General features: G+C 43.5%; 3 protein-coding genes across 15 annotated transcripts; 1 reads left to right on the top strand and 2 right to left on the bottom strand.

The window, feature by feature from the left end:
* Positions 1-1,550: 1,550 nt before the first annotated feature.
* LOC100193469 (uncharacterized) lies at positions 1,551-7,400 on the top strand. Of its 3 annotated transcripts, none has more exons than XM_020540309.2 (17): positions 1,571-1,740; positions 1,826-2,178; positions 2,282-2,542; positions 2,621-2,755; positions 3,046-3,208; positions 3,301-3,411; positions 3,943-5,031; positions 5,102-5,254; positions 5,335-5,434; positions 5,544-5,638; positions 5,724-5,897; positions 5,968-6,024; positions 6,102-6,173; positions 6,358-6,456; positions 6,534-6,665; positions 6,754-6,927; positions 7,032-7,371. In XM_020540309.2, the coding sequence occupies exons 5-17, from the start codon at positions 3,125-3,127 to the stop codon at positions 7,161-7,163; spliced, it is 2,472 nt and encodes an 823-aa protein (XP_020395898.1). In that variant the 5' UTR covers positions 1,571-1,740; positions 1,826-2,178; positions 2,282-2,542; positions 2,621-2,755; positions 3,046-3,124; the 3' UTR covers positions 7,164-7,371. The 3 variants fall into 3 exon arrangements, with proteins under 3 accessions (XP_008650903.1, XP_020395898.1, NP_001345669.1); NM_001358740.1 differs by having other exon boundaries at positions 1,611-1,740; positions 2,661-2,755; positions 7,032-7,400; XM_008652681.4 differs by having other exon boundaries at positions 1,551-1,740; positions 2,621-3,208.
* Positions 7,401-8,595: 1,195 nt separating this feature from the next.
* LOC100382959 (uncharacterized) lies at positions 8,596-18,347 on the bottom strand. 11 transcript variants are annotated; one of them, XM_008653460.4, is made up of 6 exons: positions 17,943-18,347; positions 17,690-17,758; positions 13,323-13,431; positions 12,262-12,330; positions 11,967-12,073; positions 8,596-8,963 (listed from the first exon to the last, which is right to left on the bottom strand). In XM_008653460.4, exons 3-6 carry the CDS (start codon positions 13,399-13,401, stop codon positions 8,907-8,909), a joined length of 312 nt encoding a protein of 103 aa, XP_008651682.1. In that variant the 5' UTR covers positions 13,402-13,431; positions 17,690-17,758; positions 17,943-18,347; the 3' UTR covers positions 8,596-8,906. The 11 variants fall into 11 exon arrangements, with proteins under 11 accessions (XP_008651682.1, XP_008651679.1, XP_008651683.1 ...); XM_008653457.4 differs by having other exon boundaries at positions 13,323-13,423; XM_023300548.2 differs by having other exon boundaries at positions 8,604-11,336; positions 13,323-13,423.
* Positions 18,348-20,903: 2,556 nt separating this feature from the next.
* Positions 20,904-22,052, bottom strand: LOC100276755 (uncharacterized). Its single transcript, NM_001150470.2, has one exon. It carries the CDS (start codon positions 21,964-21,966, stop codon positions 21,196-21,198), a length of 771 nt encoding a protein of 256 aa, NP_001143942.2. The 5' UTR covers positions 21,967-22,052; the 3' UTR covers positions 20,904-21,195.
* Between the last annotated feature and the right edge of the window lie 242 nt (positions 22,053-22,294).

Below are 22,294 nucleotides of genomic sequence, written 5' to 3'. Positions count from 1 at the left end.
CTCGAGTTTGGTACCCCTAAATCCCGGGTGTGACATGTCTCCCGCGTCATATTTTTACAAATAACCCCTCACATCTATTTCAATTTGAACCGTTGCACGTCTGTCCCCTCCACGCATACAACATCCACGTCCCAAACCACACCTCCGCATATAAATGGCCAAACGGGCGGCCCGGCACGGGCCCGCTAGGCTCGATGCCCGCAGGTCGCAGATTCGGACCAAGCACGTCACGTCGGCTTGCTGCCCGTGCTGGATCGACCCGTTAGCCCGTCGGACCATTTGATTAGATCAACGTAAAATGTTAAAAAGCGGTGCAAGAGATGGGGTTCGAACCCACGCCTTGATGGAAGAAGGACGGGAGACACTAGGTGAAGACGTCTAACCAGTAGAACATCGTGCTAAGATGTTTTTAATATTGAATATAAATTATACATATGTATATATGATTTTTTTGTAAAATAAAAAAATAATCGTGATGGGTCGGGCCAGCACTACGGACCGAGGCTACGACCTAAACATGACACGACGCTCGTGTCGGGCTGGCCCAGGCACTATTAAATGGGCCGTGCCCTGGGATGGACCACCAGACACGACTCTTTTGGCCATCTATACCTCCGCACGATAATGATGGTCCTCGCCTCAGTTGTCGACACCTCGTTTGCCATCCTGCTTCTTTTCTCTCTCCCCTCATGCATCCGCCTCCGCACACCCATTCTTGGCGGAGGGCGTGGGAGCAGGTGCATCCTCCCCTATTCGTCCGACACCAGTCCCGACACATACCCACGTAGTGGCTATTGCACGTCCACGAGGACGTTTCATAGCATGCACACACCATCGTTTTCATCGTCGTCAGACGTCCTGTTCGTCTTCCCAACCTTCATCCTGTTCGTCCTCCCCAACCTGCTACCCCCGCCCACTGTCGCAGGTACGGGGTGAGTCAATATTGCTCTTGGCCTTTCTTCGTGCGTACCGCCGAGGAGGACATGGTGGCACCTGTCACTCTTAGGTTATCTTGGTGATGAGGAGTCCAAATCTGAGATATTAGACAACTAAGACTCGTAGCGCGGTAGCAGTCGGCATATGCTACGGAGTTGGTGGTGGTGGTGTGTCGCCTCGGCGGGTCCAGGGCTGGGAAAACACTCGCATTCTCTCGCCCTTCTCGGACTGATGCCTGGTGCGGGTGCCTCTGGCCTGGAGCTGATCCGGCTGGGCTTCTTTCTCCGCTTGCATGCTCTCCCCCTATATGTATCTAGCGGTATACTATCTATATCGCCTCTAGATGCCTATGTATTTATCGTGTCCTTCTCTGTCAACAAACAGGTATGTCCGCCTCTTCCCTTCCCTTTCTACTCTACGAAACCTTATAAGTGGAGGAGGCGATGGATGGTGGTCCCTGATTTGCTGTCTATGGTACCCGTTCGATGGCTCGGCATCGCTTGTCTACATGACCTTTCCCTTACCACGGTGTCGACTCGTATTCTTCTACCACTTCTATATACCTATCACCCATCCTTATGTCACTTCAAAAATTATTATGTTGTTCCTCTAACAGCAATTCCCATGTTTTTGCATCGAAAGGACTAAAGGAGGCCTGGTTTCCCTGCTCCCGTAAGCCGCGTGCGCTCTCTCGCTCTCCCAGAGTCCCAGCGCGACGACTGGCGACCGCCGCCCCCACCCTGCGCCACGTGCCGAGGGCTTCGCCGGGCCCTTCGCCGCTCGCCGGCGACGAGCACACACCAGGTTCATCGGCGCCTGCCTTCTCCTTCCCGCTGCGCGAAACTGAGCTCACGAACCCTAACGTAAGCTATTTGCTATGTGCATCCAGATCCACCAATCTCGGGCCTGTTCCCTTTCAATACACGTGGGTTGTTGTCGAAAATGAACCAATGCCCCCCTCAATCTCTCCCAACATAAATGGATTGTGGAAATTTATATTGTTTCTGAGCGAGGACTACAATATACATGTATTACATCCACTACCTTCGTTCGTTATCCGGTATCCTATACTGATCGCCCCCTGCCTCAAGTGGATCCACAATGGTTCTGCCTCGTCGAACCCCAGAACTGCTGGAGGCCGATGAAGCCCAAAGCTTTGTGCATAAGCTTCAGCTCAGTGTCTCGGGGGGCCTTCCTCATGCTGTGCCAGTGCCAGGCTTGAGAACAGAAGAACATGAGCTGGTAGGGATTCGATTACTTTCCAACGTGAATATGATTGTGATTCCATCTGTCACTTTCTCAAGTTGATGCTCATGTGCTCATCTGGCCCTTGTGACATTCGCAGGTTAAAGCTGTTTTCCAGGTGCTGCAAGGCTTCGAGACGTCCTGGTTCTATTGGGACAGTGATGTGCCTTGGTACCGTGAGAAAGCGGGGATATATGTGGCTCACTTGTCACTGACGGGTCTTAGGTCTTTGTTGAGTCCATTCCTGTTCACGGCAACATGCTTAAAGCAAGTAGAGCTTTTTGTTGGGAAGGTTAGGATGCAACATCACAAGATTCCGACGTTGGATGCGTTCGCTAGCTCGGTTGATTCTTGGCTTAAGGTGAGGCTGCAATTCAGGCTGTGCATATATTTGTTGGGCTTGAATTTTGTTTAATCTAAATAGATTATTTCTATCCAGTCCAAAATTCCAATGACTGTTGTCATATTATTAACATCAGAGGCTCCGCAAAGCAGCTCTGAAGGAGGAAGAACAGCAATTTGTTTCAGTCAACAAGACTATAACTCTGCTGGGATTAACTGATTCATTGTCAAGGTCAAACATCACTATGATACTTCGCTACTTTTTATTCCTCTATAATGTTATTTGTATGTGTTCACAGGTCTGTACATTTTTAGGCAAGAACATTTGAGCTTGAACTGTTCTAACTTGTTTTTTGTGATGAAGTATGTAATTGATTTTAGAGAGATCATTAGTTGTGGGCAATGTGTCCTGGTGCCATTTTGTATATTGAGTATACCACAGGGGCTATTCATGCACTATTCTAGCACTTGTCAGATTTTGTTTTGTAAAACATCAGTCACTCTGTATTAAATGTATTGCAGTTTACGTTCTGGAGCAGAACATTTGTCTCAAGTTTTGCATGGAGCTGTGCCAGATGGCTTTTGGGATTCTGGTGCACATATGGCATCTAGTGAAGTTGCAGTTCATATTCTTGACCATCTCTTCAAGAAGTTAAATGAAGTATGTCTTCTGGAAGATGGCGAGGTTGTAGCAAGAACCAATTGGCCAAAATATCTGATTGTTTCATTTCAGTTATCATAGTGCTTGCTAATTAATATAATCCTTATACATTACAGGGTGAACCATTTCATATGCTGCTAGTGATATTTACTGGAAGTTTATTACCTTATCTTCAATGTCTTGATTCCTGGCTATATGATGGTATCCTTGATGACCCTTATGAAGAGGTATTGAAGAAACAATTGCTTTCATTCCTTTTTTGGATATATTTCACAAGCATCCATGTTATGGTACCAAAACACTACAAAAGCAGCCTGTCTTGTTTGACTGGCCTGAACATATTGAATTCAACAGTAAATCATCAGATTTTCATAATTATGTTATGTGCCTTGAAGAGCTCAACAGAAGTGTACATGAGATCGTTCATTTTGTTCCCTATATTCCATGTATATCCTGAAAGTTGGTCATTTCCTTATTTCCATATGTTTTGCCTGAATAAAATGCTATGTGCATACTCAATTCTTTGCAGCATAAGGTTGTTACCTGTTGATGTCTAAAGCACACCATTTTCTTTCCTTATTTATTTAGTTATTTAATTATACTTGTAAACCCTTTGATTATGATCACTTAGTTCTGCAAATCTGCATCGCCTTATGCGAGCTTGACATTAATAATGAATGATGTTAAGTTTTTCTGATCTATAACTTGAATTTCAAAGGTTCAGCTTTTTTTTATTCAGACATTTTTCTCTTCTTTAGATGTTCTTTTATGCAAATAATGCGGTTACAATAGATCAGCCGTCATTCTGGGAAATGAGCTATATGCTTAGAGTAAGAGGTTCAAGAGTTGACAGTTCAACAACTTTAACTGAGAGCGAATCTATCAAGAAAAAAGGATCAAGCAATAAGGAATCTACTACTGCAGGAGCTTGCTTGAAAGTGAACAATCAAGGTTGTGTGTATATATTATGCCCAACATTTTTGAAGGATGTTGCGAGGGCCATTGTATCTGCGGGAAAATCCTTTCAACTTGTCGAACATGTTCAAGACGTACATCAGATTCAAACTCACAAAAGTACACATCGGTCCAATTTGTATCAAGATACTAATTGCAGTGGTCAACAGAAATTTTGGCCAGATATGTCAAATTTAAGAATCCATGATGGTCCTCCAAGAAATAAAGATGCTCTTGAAGTATCCACAAGTCAGTTTGGGAATGATTCTCGTGAAATGGGACTCCTAACCTTGTCTGAGATCTTCTTGATATGCATATCTGGTCTGTTAGAAAATGGTGACCATGTATATGAGTACTTAAGAACACTGCATGCTGATAATGTTCCAAATAACAATGCTTTTATGGAAAATGAGAGCAACTTGAAAGAAACAGAGGGTACATGCACAGGGAACATCATTGAGAAGACTTGGGTAAAGCTCCTAAAGGATGCTACATCAGGAAGGAAATGTAATGGCATGGAGGAGACCATACATGCTGTTATAGATAAGGCAGGATTTGCCTCTGGTTGCCCCAAAGATGCATCTTCCAATGTCGTAGAAGGGGTTTTCACTTTATCTTGTTACGAAAACCCAGCTATCACTGCTTGCAGAGAAGTGCTAATGAGGAACCCAGCTTCTTGGAGTGAACTGAATATATCTGAAAGTTTTCATCTCCCTCCACTGAATGATGGGAACATGCGAAGAGCTATATTTGCTGATGGGCATTCTGCAGGAACTAGCACTGATTATAAGTTTGGTTTCCAGTTTGATGATCTGGAACATGTCCGCCAAGAAGATGACAGAAGGACCTTGGAGGACCTTTACGCATTTCCAACCCTTCTTCCTTGCGCAAAAGTAAGACTTGCTCCTTAAGTATAGTTTGTTATTTAGGTTTCCTAGTTATCTCTAACCCCATTCACTTTAGGAAAATGCGCTGCTGTCAGAAATTTTACCTATGCAGAAAGATAGTACACTAGCATCGAGAGTTTTGAAGTTTATTCAGAATATGAGCATGAAAGATCCCCTTCAGCCAGTGGGTATCATCCAAGAATGCCTTTCCAAATGTATAAAGAGACAGGTTTGCTCAAAACTTATATTATGTTCATATTCTTGTTAATCTATTTGTGTAAAAGGTCTGTGCTTTCGTTCCCCTTTTAGGTCGATCTCATAGGCAATCAAATCCTGTGCAAGCTAATGGGTGAATGGAGATTAATGGATGAACTGTTTGTGTTACGTGCTATTTATTTGCTAGGATCAGGTCTGTCATCTTGCTTAAAACCCCAAAGAACTGCTTACTGGTGTTTCCCTTAGACTGTTGAAATCGAGTAAAGAAAAACACGATTTTACTAATTTACTCGAACCTTCAGGTGACATGTTGCAGCAGTTTCTGATAACAATTTTTGATAAGCTTGATAGAGGGAATTCCTGGGATGACGACTTTGAGTTGAATAATTTATTGCAGGTGATTCATGTTGCAAGTTTGATGTCTTGTTGACATTTATGCTTCATGAGTATTCAGTTCTCTTATGGTCATTCCTTTCATGCAGGAATCCATAAGAAACTCAGCTGACAAAATGCTCCTGACAGCACCAGATTCTTTGGTTGTTTCATTAGCAAAATATGACACACACAATGGTGAGGAAGGTATATCAACTTCCAAAAAAGGTCGTGCACTTGGTTTTGGCATTGATGCCCTTGACATGCTGAATTTTACATATAAGGTATGCACCAAACAAGAACAAGCTATATCTGCATTTCTTCCCGTACCTTTATTTATTTTGGTAATGGCAGGTGTCTTGGCCTCTTGATCTAATTATTAATACAGAGGCACTGAAGAAGTATAATCAGGTAATGCCTTACTTTGTACAGTAAGTATTAGACATGATTCAATATAACTAATGCATTTGGTCATTCTGGTGAACCAGGTAATGGGATTCTTACTGAAGGTCAAACGAGCAAAGTTCGTTTTGGATGAAACACGAAAGTGGATGTGGAAGGTAATGATACATACGACTTTGTGTTTTTAGTCACCATCTGATAGCATCCTTTGTTATGAACTTCCTTTTTACAAAGCTGGGAATTGTATAAATTGATATATTGTTGGGAGTTGACAATTAAATGTGGTTTAGTTTATCACCATGACAACTTAATTTCCATGAATCAATCCTCTTCTGTTGGCAGGCCAGAGGCAGGACCGCGCACAATTTCAAACAACACCTAATAGTGGCACAGAAGCTCCTCCATTTTGTCGATGCATTTCATCAGTATGTCATGGACCGAGTGAGTTGAAATATGTTTGCTCACTTTCTTCCCTTAAATCACTCTCTGTCTCGTACTCATGCCATTTTTTTGAGTAGGTTTATCATAGTGCATGGACTGAGCTTTGTGATGGCATGACGGCTGCTACCACACTGGATGAAGTCATGGAAGTTCACGAGGCATATCTCTCTTCTATTCAACGACAATGCTTTGTGGCCTCTGATAAGCTGGTAAGCATCTTTGCCATGTTGTTATGAGTCAATAAACCATCCTGATATTTAGACTTGGATAAGGATGGACATTGGTTGCTTTTTTCAGTGGGCCCTCATTGCCAGTCGAGTTAAGACTATTCTTGGATTGGCACTGGACTTCCACAATGTAGAACAAACTCTCAGTACCGGTGGGACGGCTTCAGCTGTGAGGACACGATGCGAGATGGAAATCGACCGGATTGAGAAGCAATTTGATGAGTGTGTCATATTTCTCCTGAGGGTAGGTTTCTAAATCTTTTTTTTTCTACCAGTAAAAGGATCGGTCTTGTGCGGTGTCTGTTTTTTTAATAGATTGACTAAGTATGAATTTCATAACCCCTGCAGATCCTATCTTTCAAGCTCAATGTGGGTCATTTCCCCCATCTTGCCGATCTAGTTACAAGGATCAATTACAATCACTATTTCATGTCTGATAGTGGGAGCTTCTCTGCTATTCCTGGGTCCCGGCCACGGTAGTAGACTAGTAGAGCAAGCAGTGGACAGAATTGTTGGTGTTGCACCTGGGTGATTTTTCCTACCCTTTTTTGAGAAGAACCAGAGGCGTGGTTTGTTTACTTTCGAAATAGAAAGCTCCAGAACAGTGCTAATGCTTCTCTCTCCAAATTGGAACAAAAAATCATGCCTCGGGCTTGTTACAATATCTATATGTAGATTGTTTTCAAAAGGATGACACTAAAAAAGGTGGCATAAAATGCGGCTGAACCTGTTACATTTTACTTTATGGCTTATCCGTGGAATCAACCATATCTCCACAAGTTAAGAACCGGTAGTGAGATCTGGGGTTTTGTCCATGGGATCGCTCTAAAATCCACAATGAAACAACCTAAGGTGACGTTTGGATGCACTAGTGCTAATAGTTGGCGGCTAAAATTATAAAATTATCTAGAGACATCTAAACGTTATAGCTAATAGTTTAGCTATTATTTTTATATATTATTTATATATATAGTAAATTAGTAAATTAGTTAATAGTTAGCTAATTAATTTCACTAATATTTTTTGTCAACTAGCTATTAGCTCTAAACACTCACTAAGGCATCCGTCAATCACTGCAGAACTGAGTTGTGACACCAGCGTGCCGTTGTGCAACATCAGCATGATTGGTAAGAGAAAAGCAGACCAAAACGTCCGGAATGGTGGGCAGGGCAACAATTTTGGAGACTTGGAGCGTAAAGGAGAAAATGCCCAAAACAACACATACACAAAGCAACATTGTTGTGGGTTTTTTCACATGACAATATGTTTGGATTGCAGTCTTAAGTTGCCACACCCAACGTTAGAAAGAAAGGTTTGTATCCAGCATTTAGTTGCTACCGAGCATGTTCGTCTTAACCAGTTGTTGAGTTGTTTTTTTTTTGAAAAACTGGCTTCTGAGAAGATAAACTAAAATTTGAAAAAAAAACATGGGTCTTTGCTGTTTTTTTGTTGTACCGAAAGATTTTAAAATTATCACAAAGCAATAGCTAGAAACCAAAAAACAAACATTACAAATTTTTAGTTCAAAAAGCCCAAAAGTTGACAGCTCAAACAGTCTCACCCACTAGACACGCCTGTTACATGCTAAATTTTATTGTCTAACTCTAGCTAGCTAAGGGAGTGTTTGATGCACTGACTGCAAAATTTCTGAACAGTCTAGTCTAGTTAATAGTTTAACTATTAACTATTTTTAGCAAATTAGCTAGCTAATTTCAATAGCATTTTTAGCCAACTAAGTATTAGCTCTAGTGCATTCGAAGACCCCCATACTAAATTTTCTTCTCACTAAATTTTCTTATCTAACCTCGCGGCCACTAGACCCACTCGTTAAAGGCTAACTAGACCCACTCGTTAAAGGCTAACGAGTATATTATAATTAGAACGTCTTTATCAATCTTTTCTCAACGATTCATTGCTGAAATCTTTAACAATATTCATGTTTTACTGGCTTTAATTTTGAACAGATCTTGGTTAATCAACCAGGCTAGTTCGTAGGGCACAGAGCTGCCAACATTTCTTACACAGGTCAACGGATACCAATGCACGGCAACCTTTCAGATGGCAAGGTAGCAGTGTTATCAAAGATAAGCTAGCTAAAATTAACTTGTGCTTTGTATATAAGTTGCAACATCAATTGAGAATTTGGGATATTTGCCATCTGGCATAAGCTGATGGCGCTCTCATGTTTCATGTTCAGTGAAATCCTCTCGTGGGGAGGGTGTCCTACTTGCTTTCGTGTCCTTTTGCCATCTCCACAAAGATCAATCTTCCACGTAGAATCTGTTGACATGCAGTTAATTAGAGAAAGTTTAAGCACAAGAATATCAGATAAAGCCGATGCCAGTTCACATCTGGCTCAGGCAAGATTCAGAAGAAAGTGTTGCTGATGACATAGTGGAGTTCCATAACGCTCAGTACATGGACGTGAACAAACCAACTGGAGCACTTTGTGTGCAGAAAATATGCCAAGGTACAATTGCATTTAACAAATAAAGCTGCAAATCAACATAAAACTATGTTCATCTTGCTGGAAACTAGTGAGTTTCCAGCTTGTGCCGAGTCGTGATTATGCATTTTTTTTGAAATTCCTAAACTAATGCTGCTGAAGGAAAGTGCAATGGAACTATGGTTCTTAAGGCGTCGCCTAGTCGTCCGGGCGCCAAATCCATGGTGTCAGCTGTCGCCTTGCCAAAACCACAGCAAAATGAGAGAGGGAGGGGAAGAAGAGAGAGGGGAAGGCAGATCTGGCGCCGGTGGAGCGTCGGCGGCACGAGAACGCGAGCGCGGGGCGGAGGGGAGCGAAGAACTTCGGTGGCGCAAGGGCCTGGCGACGACGCGCAGGTCCGACACTGGTGTCCCGCGTGGCCTATGGCGGCGTTGGACGGAGGAGCGAGGGACTGGAGACGGCGTGGAGTCCAGAGGCAGCGTCGGGCGGAGGAGCGATATGGCAAAGGTCATAGTCTATACCACTATATAATCCACCACTTCAAATAAATCTAGAGCCACACCAACAAATGCAACCAGAAAACCAACACATTAAAAATTAACGGACAAAATCCTATCTAAACTTCTCAGTTCTCTTACTCACATCCAACACATGATATTCTTTGGATCATCACTCATCCCACCCTCCCACCCCACAAGCATCACATGGACATGATAGTTTCTTTATTTATTTATTGTCTCTTTCTTTCCTTTATTTTCTGTCTTTTCTTTCTTTTCTTGTTTCCTTTATTTTCTTTACTTTCTTTCTCCGCCTTCAATCATGTAGACGACGTCACCTGTATACTTTTTCTTCTTCTTTATTTTCTTTCTTTCCTTTATTTTTTGGTTTTTTCTTCTTTGATTTCTTTATGTTTTAAAATTCTAATTAATTCTCTTATTTTACTTTTTTATTGACATGTTGTCATCGGCTGTCATGCTGCATAAGAATGTAAATGGTACGGATATTATCTATACGTATTTAAATTCGATCGATCTAAAAGGGCTAAGATCCTATTTATATCCGAGTCCTATTATTTAGTAACTGATTTATATTTGTATCCATATAATCAAATCCAGATATTTAAGGTGTTGATATTCATTCAAATCTTATCCGACACAACTTAATAATATTCGTATCTGATCTGAATCTAAAGAGTAAAAATGAAACAAAAATGGTACAAGAAATATACATCCATATTTGAATGTCAACTACAGGTATTAAATATAGTCTAATTAGTATGTATCACATCGAACATTTGAATGTCAACTATAGATATTAAATATAGTCTAATTATAAACTAATTACTGAGACGAAGACTAAACGACGGCCAATATTCTATCAGATTCTTTTGTTTTTTTGTTTACCCGACTATTGACATATATAACTATCCTACCAACTATGAGACAAAATCGCATGTGTAATGCTGACAGAAAAGGTATAATTCATATAAAGTTACAGGTGATAATCTAAAGGACTTTAACTGGATAGAAATGGTTATTCTATTGTTACTTTAGCTAACAATAATATTAGTGGCACAAGTGGCGCCTACTTGTTATCCTTATTATTTTTGTCATAGTTTTTAATATGTATTCACTTCAATGTCTTTTAGATTTGTCGTATCATTAGCAAGGCACCTTACTAGTATAGCAGCAACGAGAGGGTTCGGGAGGGCAGCTGTTGGGCTGGGCCAGCAGCTTCTCTTTCCCTCTTCTTTGCTTTTTTCTCCTTTTTATTTTTTATTTCTTTTGATTTCCTCCCTGCTGCACACATCCATAAGGCGTCGCATTATCGTTGCCTAGGCGTCCGGAAGGTGGTGGAATGCCGCACCTCGCCTTAACGCTTTAAGAACTATGCTATTTACAACAGGACAAAAAACTTATTACCATGACTTCTTATACTAAGTCCACATCCAAATGAAGCTGAAACATGTAGTCTGATGTCTGCTTACGTAAAGAATTCATTAGGTGCATGTTTCATAACATAATATCATGAAGGGTACAGTTCCTATAACTAAAGTAACTCAATAAGAGGGACAATTTTAAGATTTCAACACACTTTATTCATCAGAGGAAAAAAAGTATAAAAAAACTCTGCAGCTAATGCATTAATGTCACCTAAGTTATAAGTCAAATTATCTTCTCCAAGCAGTCATCCAGGTTGGGAGTTGCCTTATCCATGACGGACAGAAAGATGTAAGGAAATGCTAATACCACTAGTCACTGCTTAGTAAGTGGGACACAAAATGCATTAATTGAAAACATATAATTTCATGAAAGAAAACATCCCAGCAGATTTTAAGACTAAACTAGGAAATGCTCTTTTACATAAAAGGCCATGTTAAAGGTATAATATATGGAGTATCTTAATTCTGTTGCAAATAGGTATTGATAACTAATGCATCCAGCTTTCAAGAATCATGAGTATGTCATATATATTTGTGAATGTAAATTTGCAGGAAGACAAGGTCTAGAAAAAGTGAAAATTAGAACTTTTCAGTGGTTCATTGGAGAAAGAAACGGCATCAATAATGCTTACACTGCACTATCAAGAATTTTCTAGAGTACCGTATCAAATAAATGGCAACTAAACAGTCTTCAGCTAACAGTTAGTAGACATATGATGGCTCCTCCTTTGACTATAACCTCAGCCTAAATACAATTCCATTCCAGTCTCTCCTTCATTTTTATTTATTTGAAAGTGGCATTGAAAGGAAATTGAGTAAGTATCAAAAGTTATTAGTATTGGTAGATCAACAAAGTTTCTGTTAGAAACAAGTGGGCAGAGCAGAAAATATATACCTTGCCATCCATTGCCTTGACAGCTTTCTCTGCCTCTGCTTGCGATGAATATTTGACAAAACCAAATCCCTTCATCCTTCCAGTTTGGTGGTCTCTCATAAGTCGAGCTGCACTTAATAAGATACAAAAGCAGAATTAAACTGAAATACTGCCATTTTGATTCAACTAACCTAACCGATACTGTTAAAGAGACAAATAAACTATCAAGTTTCATTAAGAAAGACGAAGGTTCCCAACTGGAAGTGGTAAAGAGCATGAGGCAGGGACGATAATAGTAGTAGCACAAGTAATGTACCTTCCTCTACGGTGCCAAATGGTGAAAAAATATCTTTGAATTCTTCCTCTGTCGTATAGAATGATAATCCTGCAAAAACACAATAAAAATGAGTTAATAATGGATGCCACAACCAGTATGTTCCCTACGAGCAGACCCTGTGTTAGTGTGTTTTCGTCAGAATGCAGTAGTAGTACAATGTTCACAGCACATGTTACCGAGAAGAAAAGGAGAGGGGGGGGGGGGGGGGGGGGGGTGTTAAGTTGGAAACATTTATATCACCTTTATAATATAATGTTTTCACATTAATCAAGCACCAATGAGAATCATGTCCGAAACTCGATTGACAGCAAAATAAAGGTGAAGTCATGAAGACGACCGATTAACCACACATATCCCACCAACTTCAGCTAGATGTATGGATACAGAAATTCATCAGCATTCTTATGGTCAACTACTTATGAGGAAGAGGAACTAAGTAGCAACAACACTAAGTGTTACCATTAAAAAAAACTCGGTCAGGGAGGAAAAGACCGTTCTCCCGGTATTATATTAAGAATAGACCGAAACATGACCTCAATCGAGAAAATCTCGGAACCCTGGCTCCCCATTACTAGCGGGCCGTCACCGCCCACTTTACAACGGCCTAGCCAGAGGGTGGCGCGCAAGACGTAACCCTGTAACCCTGGAGTGAGTGGGGCAGAACGAAGGGATTTTTTTAACCAAGCCAAAATTTCGCCCCTGAGAGGATCAAACTGGGACCTGAAGGTGCTACTCGGAAGCCTTAACCATTACGCTAGGAACCATATTCTGACAGAATTAGATACTATTTGCAAACTCTGAAAGCCACACGCTCACAAGCAAATGTCAAAAGCTTAGACCACCAAGCAGTGATATCTTCTGCCAAAACCATGAAAATTGAGAGGTCGCAGCTCCACGGTACCTGACTAGCATGCTACATGACTCAAACACAAGAGTACCATATCATCATGCAGTCATACAAGTTTTGGCACAAATCCAATCATCATAGGGTAAACCATGTGACTGCAGAGACAAGCACGAATCAGCAAAGAAGTACTTACTGCTGACAAATATCTCCGTGCTGAAGCACCTCAGAACCTGAGAGGTCAAACCCGTGAGCCTTCCACCTCGCATCATCATCGGGATGATCTCCACTCTCCTCCTGAAACCCTAGATCCCCCAAGTTACCAGTGCGGAAGCAAAACAGCAAGTGACGAAGGCACCAATAACAAATATATTCCACAAACGAGTACATTAAGTCTAGGTGGTCCCTGGGGAGAGCGAAGCACAGGAAGTGGTGGGATTCTTGTAGCAGGCGGCCTCCTGTGACAGCTTCATGATGGACATGGTGTTGAGGAGATGAGATGACAATGCCCAAAACCTGATTCAGCACCTTGACGATGCAAATTTTGTAGGTATCAATGCTATTCTTGGCCTTATTCTTCCACTTGGTATGATACAACCCACTTGTTCTTCATTTGCTCTTGGGTGTATAGCCTTTTGGAACGATTAAAGAACTATTTCACAAGATTTTCATGGCCCACACTGTCAAAGCATTTTTGTGGTCTATCATGGACAAGGTCTTCTTCCAAGCAAATGTGGTCAAAAGACCTTAGCAGCTAGAGGTGTCAATGGGCACCTGGACCCGATACCCATTAACTCATTGTGAATTTTTCTATCAGGGTTAGAGTATGAGAAGATTTTAATCAATACAAATTTGAGAGAAATTCTTCCCCATTGGGTGTGTGGATATGAGTACAAGGAGATAGAATCCGAACTCGATTAACCATGGATAATATTTACTTAGTAAAATTAGGTGTACATCTTAATAGTCAATAAACACAACAACTAACCCTACCTCTCCAAACCCTTTTAAGCAAATATTCACCGTGGACAGCTACCAGCCCACGCGTCACTTTATTTTTGTTATTTTGCATAGTTAAACAATATTTTTTTGTTACATGTCACATGTCAGATTTATTAGTGGTGTATTGTTGTTGAGTGTCGTGTGACCGTTAATGTCATATAAAATATAATATAATTATTTTTTTTGTCGGGGATGGAGATCCATTACGGATTTCATACCCGAATGGAGATGGTATGAGATGAATTTTATATTTATGATGGTATGGGGATAGAGATAGTTATAACTTTATGGGATGGGTATGAGGTATCTAATCCCGGATTGACAGTTTGACACTTCTATTGCAGCAAAAGCATACCATTTTGACTTAGAGTTTTCCATCTATGATACCAAGGGCAAATATAAGGATGGGAACGTGCTCAATAGGAAAAAGGGCATCCCGTCTAATTAGCACCGCAACTCTTTGATCTCCATCGACTACAAAACCAATTAATTAATGCTCACATTCACCCATAAGCAAATGCAGAACTAATATTGCTAAGAGAGAGACACGGTTGCGGCGGAATGACTATAAAGGCAATGCTTGAAATCAAATACGGTGTATGCATTCATCCACAAGCTCGATATCTCCATCCGCACTTCTGCAGGAGGGAAACTGAAGAAGGAAAAGCAATCTTACCTGCGGCACGGGCGGCTCGCCCGTCCTCGTAGCACGAGCGCAGGAGATGCGGCCCGGGGTGAGGCACTGAGGCAGGGTCGCGGCCGAGGGGATCGCAACCTCAGGGCGAGATGGCAATGGTAGTGTGATGGGGAGATGGCGGCAGCGGGCCAGAATCAAAGAGTTTAGTCAAATCTATACCAAACAAAAGTGCAATTCTTGTTTTTCGTCAAATAAATTTAAGTTTAGTTGAATCTATACCAAAATTTAGTAACTTTATGGTACCGAATAAATCCTGGTATATTAATAATACACTACCTCCAAATTTTTATTTGACTAATTTGGACCGTTCGTCGTCAAATAAAAAAGAATGGATAGAGTATTAATTAAAAACAATTTTAATATTTTTATAAGAAAACATATAAGTTGCACATGGATCTTGGATTCACATCTTGTGTGTAGAGCAATAATATTCGTCACCCACTCTATAATAACTTAACAATCGTTAGATTATCTGTGATTTTTCTAATCCATTTTTTAATCATTCTAGCGTGGGCGATCATGATCTAGGATGAGCAATTGCATTCTATACCTGTGGCGGCGGAATGGTTCTACGCACTGGAACACGACAACAACGTTCGTTGACTTCACCAACCTTCGATTCGACTCACCAATTCGCTCCAGCCCCTTGGCCGAATTAAATGATCTCTAGCGCATTGGCACTGTCGAGGAATACCAGCGACAGTTCTCACTTCTTCTGTGCCGGTGCAATGACCTTACTACCATGCAGTAGGTCAGCATGTTCACGGCAGGTCTAGGGAACCCCTGCACACGGATGTCAAATTATAAGCTCCCAGGAATTTGCAGTGCGCCATGAACCTGACAAGGGCCTATGAAAAAAGGGAATTGGAGGCAGGAAAAAGAGGAGGATACAGAGCTGCTAGGAATAGTTTGGTAGTCAAGGAAGCCGGCAACAACACAGCATCCAAGGTAGTTGTTCGCCTCGACCTCGATTCAAACGGCTATCACCGGAAGAGTTAGCGACGAAGCGTGCAAAGGGGAAATGCTATCATTGCACAGAGAAGTACTCAATGGGTGTTGCTCGGGGGGGAGGGGGGGTCTTGCTGGAATTAGAATATGGCACTTGAGAGGAGAGGAGGCAGTAGTCGAGTTGGGCATATCACATACCACGTCGCGCCCTGACTGGAATTGAAGTAGGGGAAACCATGAAGCTTACAGTTCTGACAAGGGAGTGCCACTCACAGCCCAGGTAGACACTGGTTCCACACACACATTCATCACAGAGGCAATGGTGTCTAAGATGTAACTTCCACTAGAAAGGCGCCAAGGCACAGTGAAAGTCGCCAATGGGGACAAGGTTACCAACCTAGGATTATGTACATGGTTATCAGTTCAAATTGTTGAAGAACAGTTCTCCCTAACTTGCTATGCTCTACCACTGGAAGGCTTTGATGTTGTGTTGGGAGTACAATGTGATCCTTAGGTCTGATTCCATGGGACTTCGAACGTCTATCAATGACATTCTGGAAGCAAGACCACAAGGTTTGTTGGACAGGGATGTGTGACTATAAGCCACGCTGTTGTGCATTTTCAGAAGGGAAGGAATTGGTGGACAAATTATTGTACTCCTACGAAGACTTGTTTGCATAACCCTGCGGCCTACCACCAGCCCGACGCCATGATCACCACATCAAATTACTGCCTGGCACGACACCAATGGTTGTACGTTCGTACCGATACCCCTAGCTCTTGAAGGATGAAATTGAGAAGCAATGTGAGGACATGCTGCATCGAGGAATTATAAGGGAATGCACGCCAACATTCTCTTCTCCGGTGCTCCTTGTGAAGAAGTCAGATGGAACATGGAGATTCTGTGTGGACTACCATGAACTCAATGGGAAGACGGTGAATGACCATTTCCCCATACCAGTGGTTGATGAATTGTTAGATGAGCTTTAGGGTTCTAGATTCTTCACCAAGCTGGACCTTCGGAGTGGGTACCACCAGGTGCGAATGCACCCCAAAGATGTTGACAAAACAAAATTCCGAACACACCGAGGCCACTTTGAGTTCCTCGTCATGCCATTCGGCCTCACCAACGCCCCGTCCACATTCCAAAGCTTGATGAATGATATCCTCAACTCATTCATATGCAAGTTTGTGCTAGTATTTTTCGATGACATCCTGATTTATAGCAAGACGTGGGCAGCTCACCTCCAACACGTCAAGTAAGTGTTCCAAACACTGAGAACACATAAGTTGGCATTGAAGCGCTCCAAGTGTTTTTATGGGGTTACTAGTGTGTCATATTTGGGCCATATAATCTCGGCATATGGTGTGGCTATGGATCCTGAGAAGGTAGCAACATTAGAGACTTAGTCGCAGCCCAGAACTTTAAGGGTGCTACGTGGTTTCCTTGGGCTTACAGGATATTACCGGAAGTTCATTGCAAGCTATGGCGAAATCGCAGCACCATTAACTGTCCTATTGAAGAAGGAATCATTTCAGTGGTCGGAGGCATCAACAAAGGCATTCCTCGCACTCAAACAGGCACACATGACCGTCTCCTTGCTGCAGATGCCTGACTTGAGCAAGAGTTTTGTGGTTGTTCCGACGCGTCAGGTTCCAGGTTTGGGGCAGTTCTCCACCAAGGTGCACGAGCGTGTGGCATATTTTAGTAAAGCGGTGGCCAGTGGCGGAGCTCTATAAAATTAACATCCCGAGCCACTCTATAAAACTTGAAGGTTACTTTAAACAGCCCCTAATATATTGTGCGGCTAATTATACCGCTAAAACTAAATATATCACAAACATAAACTAAGATAATATTTACTTCAATTCAGCATCTAAAAATACAATAAACTTGATTAAAAATATAAAAGTACATAATTAGAGACGATTTAGTCCTTCCCCGCCTCTAATAACTTCATCAACATTAGCACGTGGATTTGAACCTACACATTACAAGTTCAATATTTGTATAAAATGAGAGATACAACATTAACAATATAACTAATGAATGCAAAAATATATAAGTGAGTCAAACTACTATCAGTCATAACATTTAACAATCTAGTATTTAGCTCGTTGTTCACTAGTAATTAGTAAAAAAAATTTGAGAAAATGAGAAGCCCTTACACGCTGGCCTGAAACCTGGAAGCCTGGAACTGGAACAGTGAAACAGCAGTACAGCACGCTGGCGGCTGGTCACTGGGCCTGGGCGAGTGGTCGAGTGGAGTGGGCGTCGGCGCGTGCGCGTCGCTGGCCTGGCCGGTGGCCGGCTGGCCGCTGCCCGCTGCTCGTGCCCTGCCCCTGGCGCGGTGGCGCCTGGCGGCTACGCGCGCGGCGCGCCTACCGCCCCTGCCTGCGGGCTGCGGCTGGCCGGCTGCGGACTGCGCTGCGCCGCTGCGGCTGGCCGGCTGCGGACTGCGCTGCGCCGCTGCGGTGCTGCTGCAGTGCTGCTAGCCTGCTCTGCTCGTCTGCTAGCGCCCCTGCGGGCTGCGGCTGACGCCCTCGCACGGTGACAGACACGACGCTGGACGCAGAAAACAGATAGGAGCCTGTTAGGGTTTTTTATGGGCCAAAATGTCTACTACCTATATAAAATTGTTTTTGGCCTACGACTCGGACCATGGCCTAGGTGGCCCAGGCCCAATATCCGCCCCTGGCGGTGACTCCACATCTCCGGCATATGAGAGAGAGCTGAACGGACTAGTCAAAGCAGTCTGCAATTGGCGGCCATATTTGTGGGGGCGAGCGTTCACAGTAAGGACTGATCACTTCAGTTTGAAGTACATATTGGACCAGCGCTTATCCACCATACCACAACACGCATGGGTCATCAAGCTATTTGGGTATGACATAGAGGTGGAGTATAGGCCAGGGAAGATGAACGGCGCGGCTGACGCCTTATCAAGAAGGGATGAAGAACCAGCGGTAGCACTGTCCACTCCAACTCTGGAAGTTTTTGATACACTCCGGGAAGAGACATTGATAGATCCGTAAGTCCAGGAACTGAAGACACAATTGGCGGCAGGAACTGCAGGAGAAGAATGGGCTGAAAAGGATGGATTGTTAGTATGCCGGGGCAGAGTCTTCGTTCCAAATAATTCAAGTGTGTGGGATCAGTTACTGATGGTTGCGCATGTGGCAGGTCATGTGGGAGTAGAGAATTTGCATAGATGGAGGAGCTCGTTCCACAACGCCCATATTAGGAAACGGGTACATGAATTTGTTTGGGGCTGTACGATTTTCCAAAGAAATAAGTCTAAACATCTTCACCCTGTCGACATGTTACAACCATTCTCTCCATCGGTACAGGTCACGGACGAACTGTTTCTCTAGGAGCGGAGAAATGTTGCGGATGCATTCATGGGGAAGGCTTATGCTAGGAAGAGGCACGTGGAGGGCATGATCACCCTTGGTGCCAGCAGCTTGGCGTCCACCAGCACAACAACAGGTAAGTCTTAGAAGTGTTAGCTGATTAATAACTTGTTGTTAGCTAATTAATAGTCGGTTGGTTAGCTATATAATAGGAGGGAGTTGTTATCTAGATAAGGGCAGGATAATACCTCATGTTTATCTCTGAGCAGATAACAGCCGACCCTGATCTATAAAAGGAAAGCAGTAACTAGGTATCGAAGGAAAACAATCTCTCTGTGGGGCGGTTACTTCGATCACTCTGGCCTACGGTGATCCGGCTCCATCTTCTTCCTTGCATTCTTCTCCACCATATCTTCTCAGATCTCTTCCGTGGTCTGTGATGCTCTTGCACTCTTCGTTGCGCACTCCTCGAAGGCCCAAACGTATCAGATACACTTATTTTATATGTAGTTTTTTATATATATTTAGCCATGTCAAAAGATAAGATACATGCTTCTACGTTTCCTAAATAAACATCGTTCTTATTTCTCAAAAAATCAAAAATATTAATTTTGATCAAATAATTATAAAATATATCAGTTTAGATTACATAATTAGTATTATAAGGTAGACAGATAAGTATATATTTATATTTAATATAAATGTTATTAGTATTTTTTTACAATATATACCGGTAGCGACCGTTGTTTTAGAATTGAGGGAGTGTTGCAGGTGGGTACACTACACTACGACGACGTGGTAGATTGATTGAAGTCGAAGGCGCCATCAACTACACCCAATCTTGAATACTACCTTCTTTGTTTATATATTTGTCGTCGCTTAGTTCAATTTTGAACTGCACAGCGTCAAGTCAAGTAAAAAAAAAGATACATAAGAAATATTATAAGAACTGATTCAGATTGTCCCATCATTCAATATTCCTGGACAGGACTAGCAGCTGCAACTGGAACCATTACAACTGTTATCCGAAGCTAAGGATTCCAATAGGCGATTTACTTTTTCATGGAACCAGGCACGATGTATGCTACACAGTCAAATGAAATGACATGTTAAGACTTAAGACATCACTTATAAATAATCAAAAGAGCACTGATCTTTTACACTAGTAAGGGAGCAAGTACTCTCTTCACAAGAATGTGCAGTGCCACACATAGGCACAATCCTGGCAAGAAACATCCTACCTGTACCCTTAACCCATAATCAAGCGAAGCAATTATTGTCCATCATCCTGTCATCTCCAGTATCACAAAAAATGACAACTACAAGGAACCCAATATTCTAAAGATCAACGACATGCCTAGAACCGAGACTGAACCAGGAACCTCCTAGAGGCTCGGGCACTGCTGGAACCTCTCGGGCAGGTGGCCAGATGATCAAGTCCAGCACCATATATATATATAGCAGACACTCATATGACATGGCTTGGTTAGACATCTTTATTTGGGAACGAGATGACCTGGTTAACATTACTTATTATGCTATCAGCTGAGTGTATACTTGTACAGTTGTACTACAATTTATGGGTGCAGGTGCAGCTATGAATTTTCAGCAGGGTCACTGTATCAGTCAGTGTATGATGTTCTGGGTTTCTGCGAAAGAATTCAGCGAACTGCAGTACGATCATCCCATTACCCATGGCGATTGCGAATGCTTCGAGGTTTACAATGGTTGTTTAATTTTCACGTAACCATATATACAAATACAATCAAATGAAATGGCATGGCAGAACATCGTTTATAGTTGGATGAGTGCACTTGTGCTAGTCAAGTGAAAGATTGACGAATGTGCCATGCGTCTTGACTAGGCTAACCTAAGATTAAAGAGACGGAGATGTGCCGAACAGATCCTTAATCGAGGGAAGCAATTCTTATTCATTGCACTGTCATTCCCAATTTCACAAATCACAAGTTGAAAAGCTGCAGGACCAGGACCAGGGAGTCCATCTATCCATTATTCCGACATCAACAACACACTCAGAATCCCGAAAGTGAGACCCTGCAGCCTGTAATCAGAGGCTCGCGGGCGTTGGAGCATCTCCGACGACGAAGTCCAGGACCATCACCTCGTCCAGCAGCGGCCTGACCAAGGCCTTGGCCTCCTCCACCTTGCCGTCCCCTTCCACGGCGTCCAGCTCCTCCACGCTGTCGAACACCGCCACCATCCCGAACTGGTACCCCTTGGCCCGCGCCGGGGAAAAGTTCTCCCCGAAGCTCACCTTGGCGTCCCCGGCGGCCTGGGTCGCCGCGGCCACCTTCTCCACGAGCTGCGCGACCTCCACCCCTTCCTTCACCTTCGCCAGCGTGAGGCGCACGGCGCTGCCGGGGGCCACGGGGGACGGGAGCGGCGCGGCGTTGACCCAGTCGACGGCGGTGATGTCGAGCGCGTTGGGGAGGACGTGCCCCTGCACGGCGGCCACGTGCGCCGGGTGCGCCGCGTAGGACGCCAGGTCCTCCTTGGTGGCGTAGCGGGTGTGGAGGAGGTGCGTGGGGCCCAGCGCCTCCGCGGCCGGGGATCGGAGGCGGAGCACCGGTCCTGCGTGGATGTAGGCCAGGCCCGGGACGAGCGTGGCCAGCGCCTGCAGCGAGGAGACCATCGCCGCCGCGGCGCCCGAGGCCACCGCCTCCGGGCGGGCCTTGAAGAGCACGAAGTGCTCGATCGGGGCGGCGACCGCGGACGAGGAGGAGGACATGGCGGCGGCGGCGCGGAGGGAGGAGGTGGGGGTGAGGCGGCGGAAGGTCGGGAGGTGGAGAGGGGATGAGATGGCTTTGAGGCAAATCATGGTTAGGTCAGCGTGACGACGGGGAGGGTTAAAGATGTAGAGGGCTTGGTGGTTTCAGTGAGAAAGACAGTGACCTGAGACCTGAGTAACTGACGAAGCTGGGAGGGTTAAAGATGCAGGGATGCGAGTTGTTGTTCTCTGCTCTATATATAAAATAAAATAAAACATAGTGAGCTGGACTGGCACGGGGCGGTGGCGGCAGATGTACTCCCACACTGGCTTCAACGGCGCACGCTCCGGTATCTGTGGCGGCTACAGTTTACCGCCGGAACGTTCATCGGTTCACGCTAAGTCCGCTACACTGCAAGCGGATGACAGAGGACACCGC

The sequence above is a fragment of the Zea mays genome, chromosome 7 (assembly GCF_902167145.1).
Source record: "Zea mays cultivar B73 chromosome 7, Zm-B73-REFERENCE-NAM-5.0, whole genome shotgun sequence".
Taxonomy (NCBI): Eukaryota; Viridiplantae; Streptophyta; class Magnoliopsida; order Poales; family Poaceae; genus Zea; species Zea mays.
Note: the sequence above shows the minus strand (reverse complement) of the source record. Positions and strands in the feature narration are given on the sequence as shown.

What these genes read in the sequence shown, in the direction of transcription:
- LOC100193469 (NM_001358740.1), top strand. Translation starts at nt 2,038, where the DNA reads ATGGTTCTGCCTCGTCGAACCCCAGAACTGCTGGAGGCCGATGAAGCC. An exon ending in AGTTGAATAATTTATTGCAG is followed by an intron (nt 5,639 to 5,723) that starts GTGATTCATGTT and finishes CCTTTCATGCAG; the next exon opens with GAATCCATAAGAAACTCAGC. An exon ending in TGCTGAATTTTACATATAAG is followed by an intron (nt 5,898 to 5,967) that starts GTATGCACCAAA and finishes TGGTAATGGCAG; the next exon opens with GTGTCTTGGCCTCTTGATCT.
- LOC100276755 (NM_001150470.2), bottom strand. Translation starts at nt 21,966, where the DNA reads ATGATTTGCCTCAAAGCCATCTCATCCCCTCTCCACCTCCCGACCTTC.
- LOC100382959 (XM_008653457.4), bottom strand. An exon ending in CACGGAGATATTTGTCAGCA is followed by an intron (nt 12,331 to 13,322) that starts GTAAGTACTTCT and finishes GTGTTTTTGCAG; the next exon opens with GATTATCATTCTATACGACA. An exon ending in ATTTGGCACCGTAGAGGAAG is followed by an intron (nt 12,074 to 12,261) that starts GTACATTACTTG and finishes TATTAAGTGCAG; the next exon opens with CTCGACTTATGAGAGACCAC.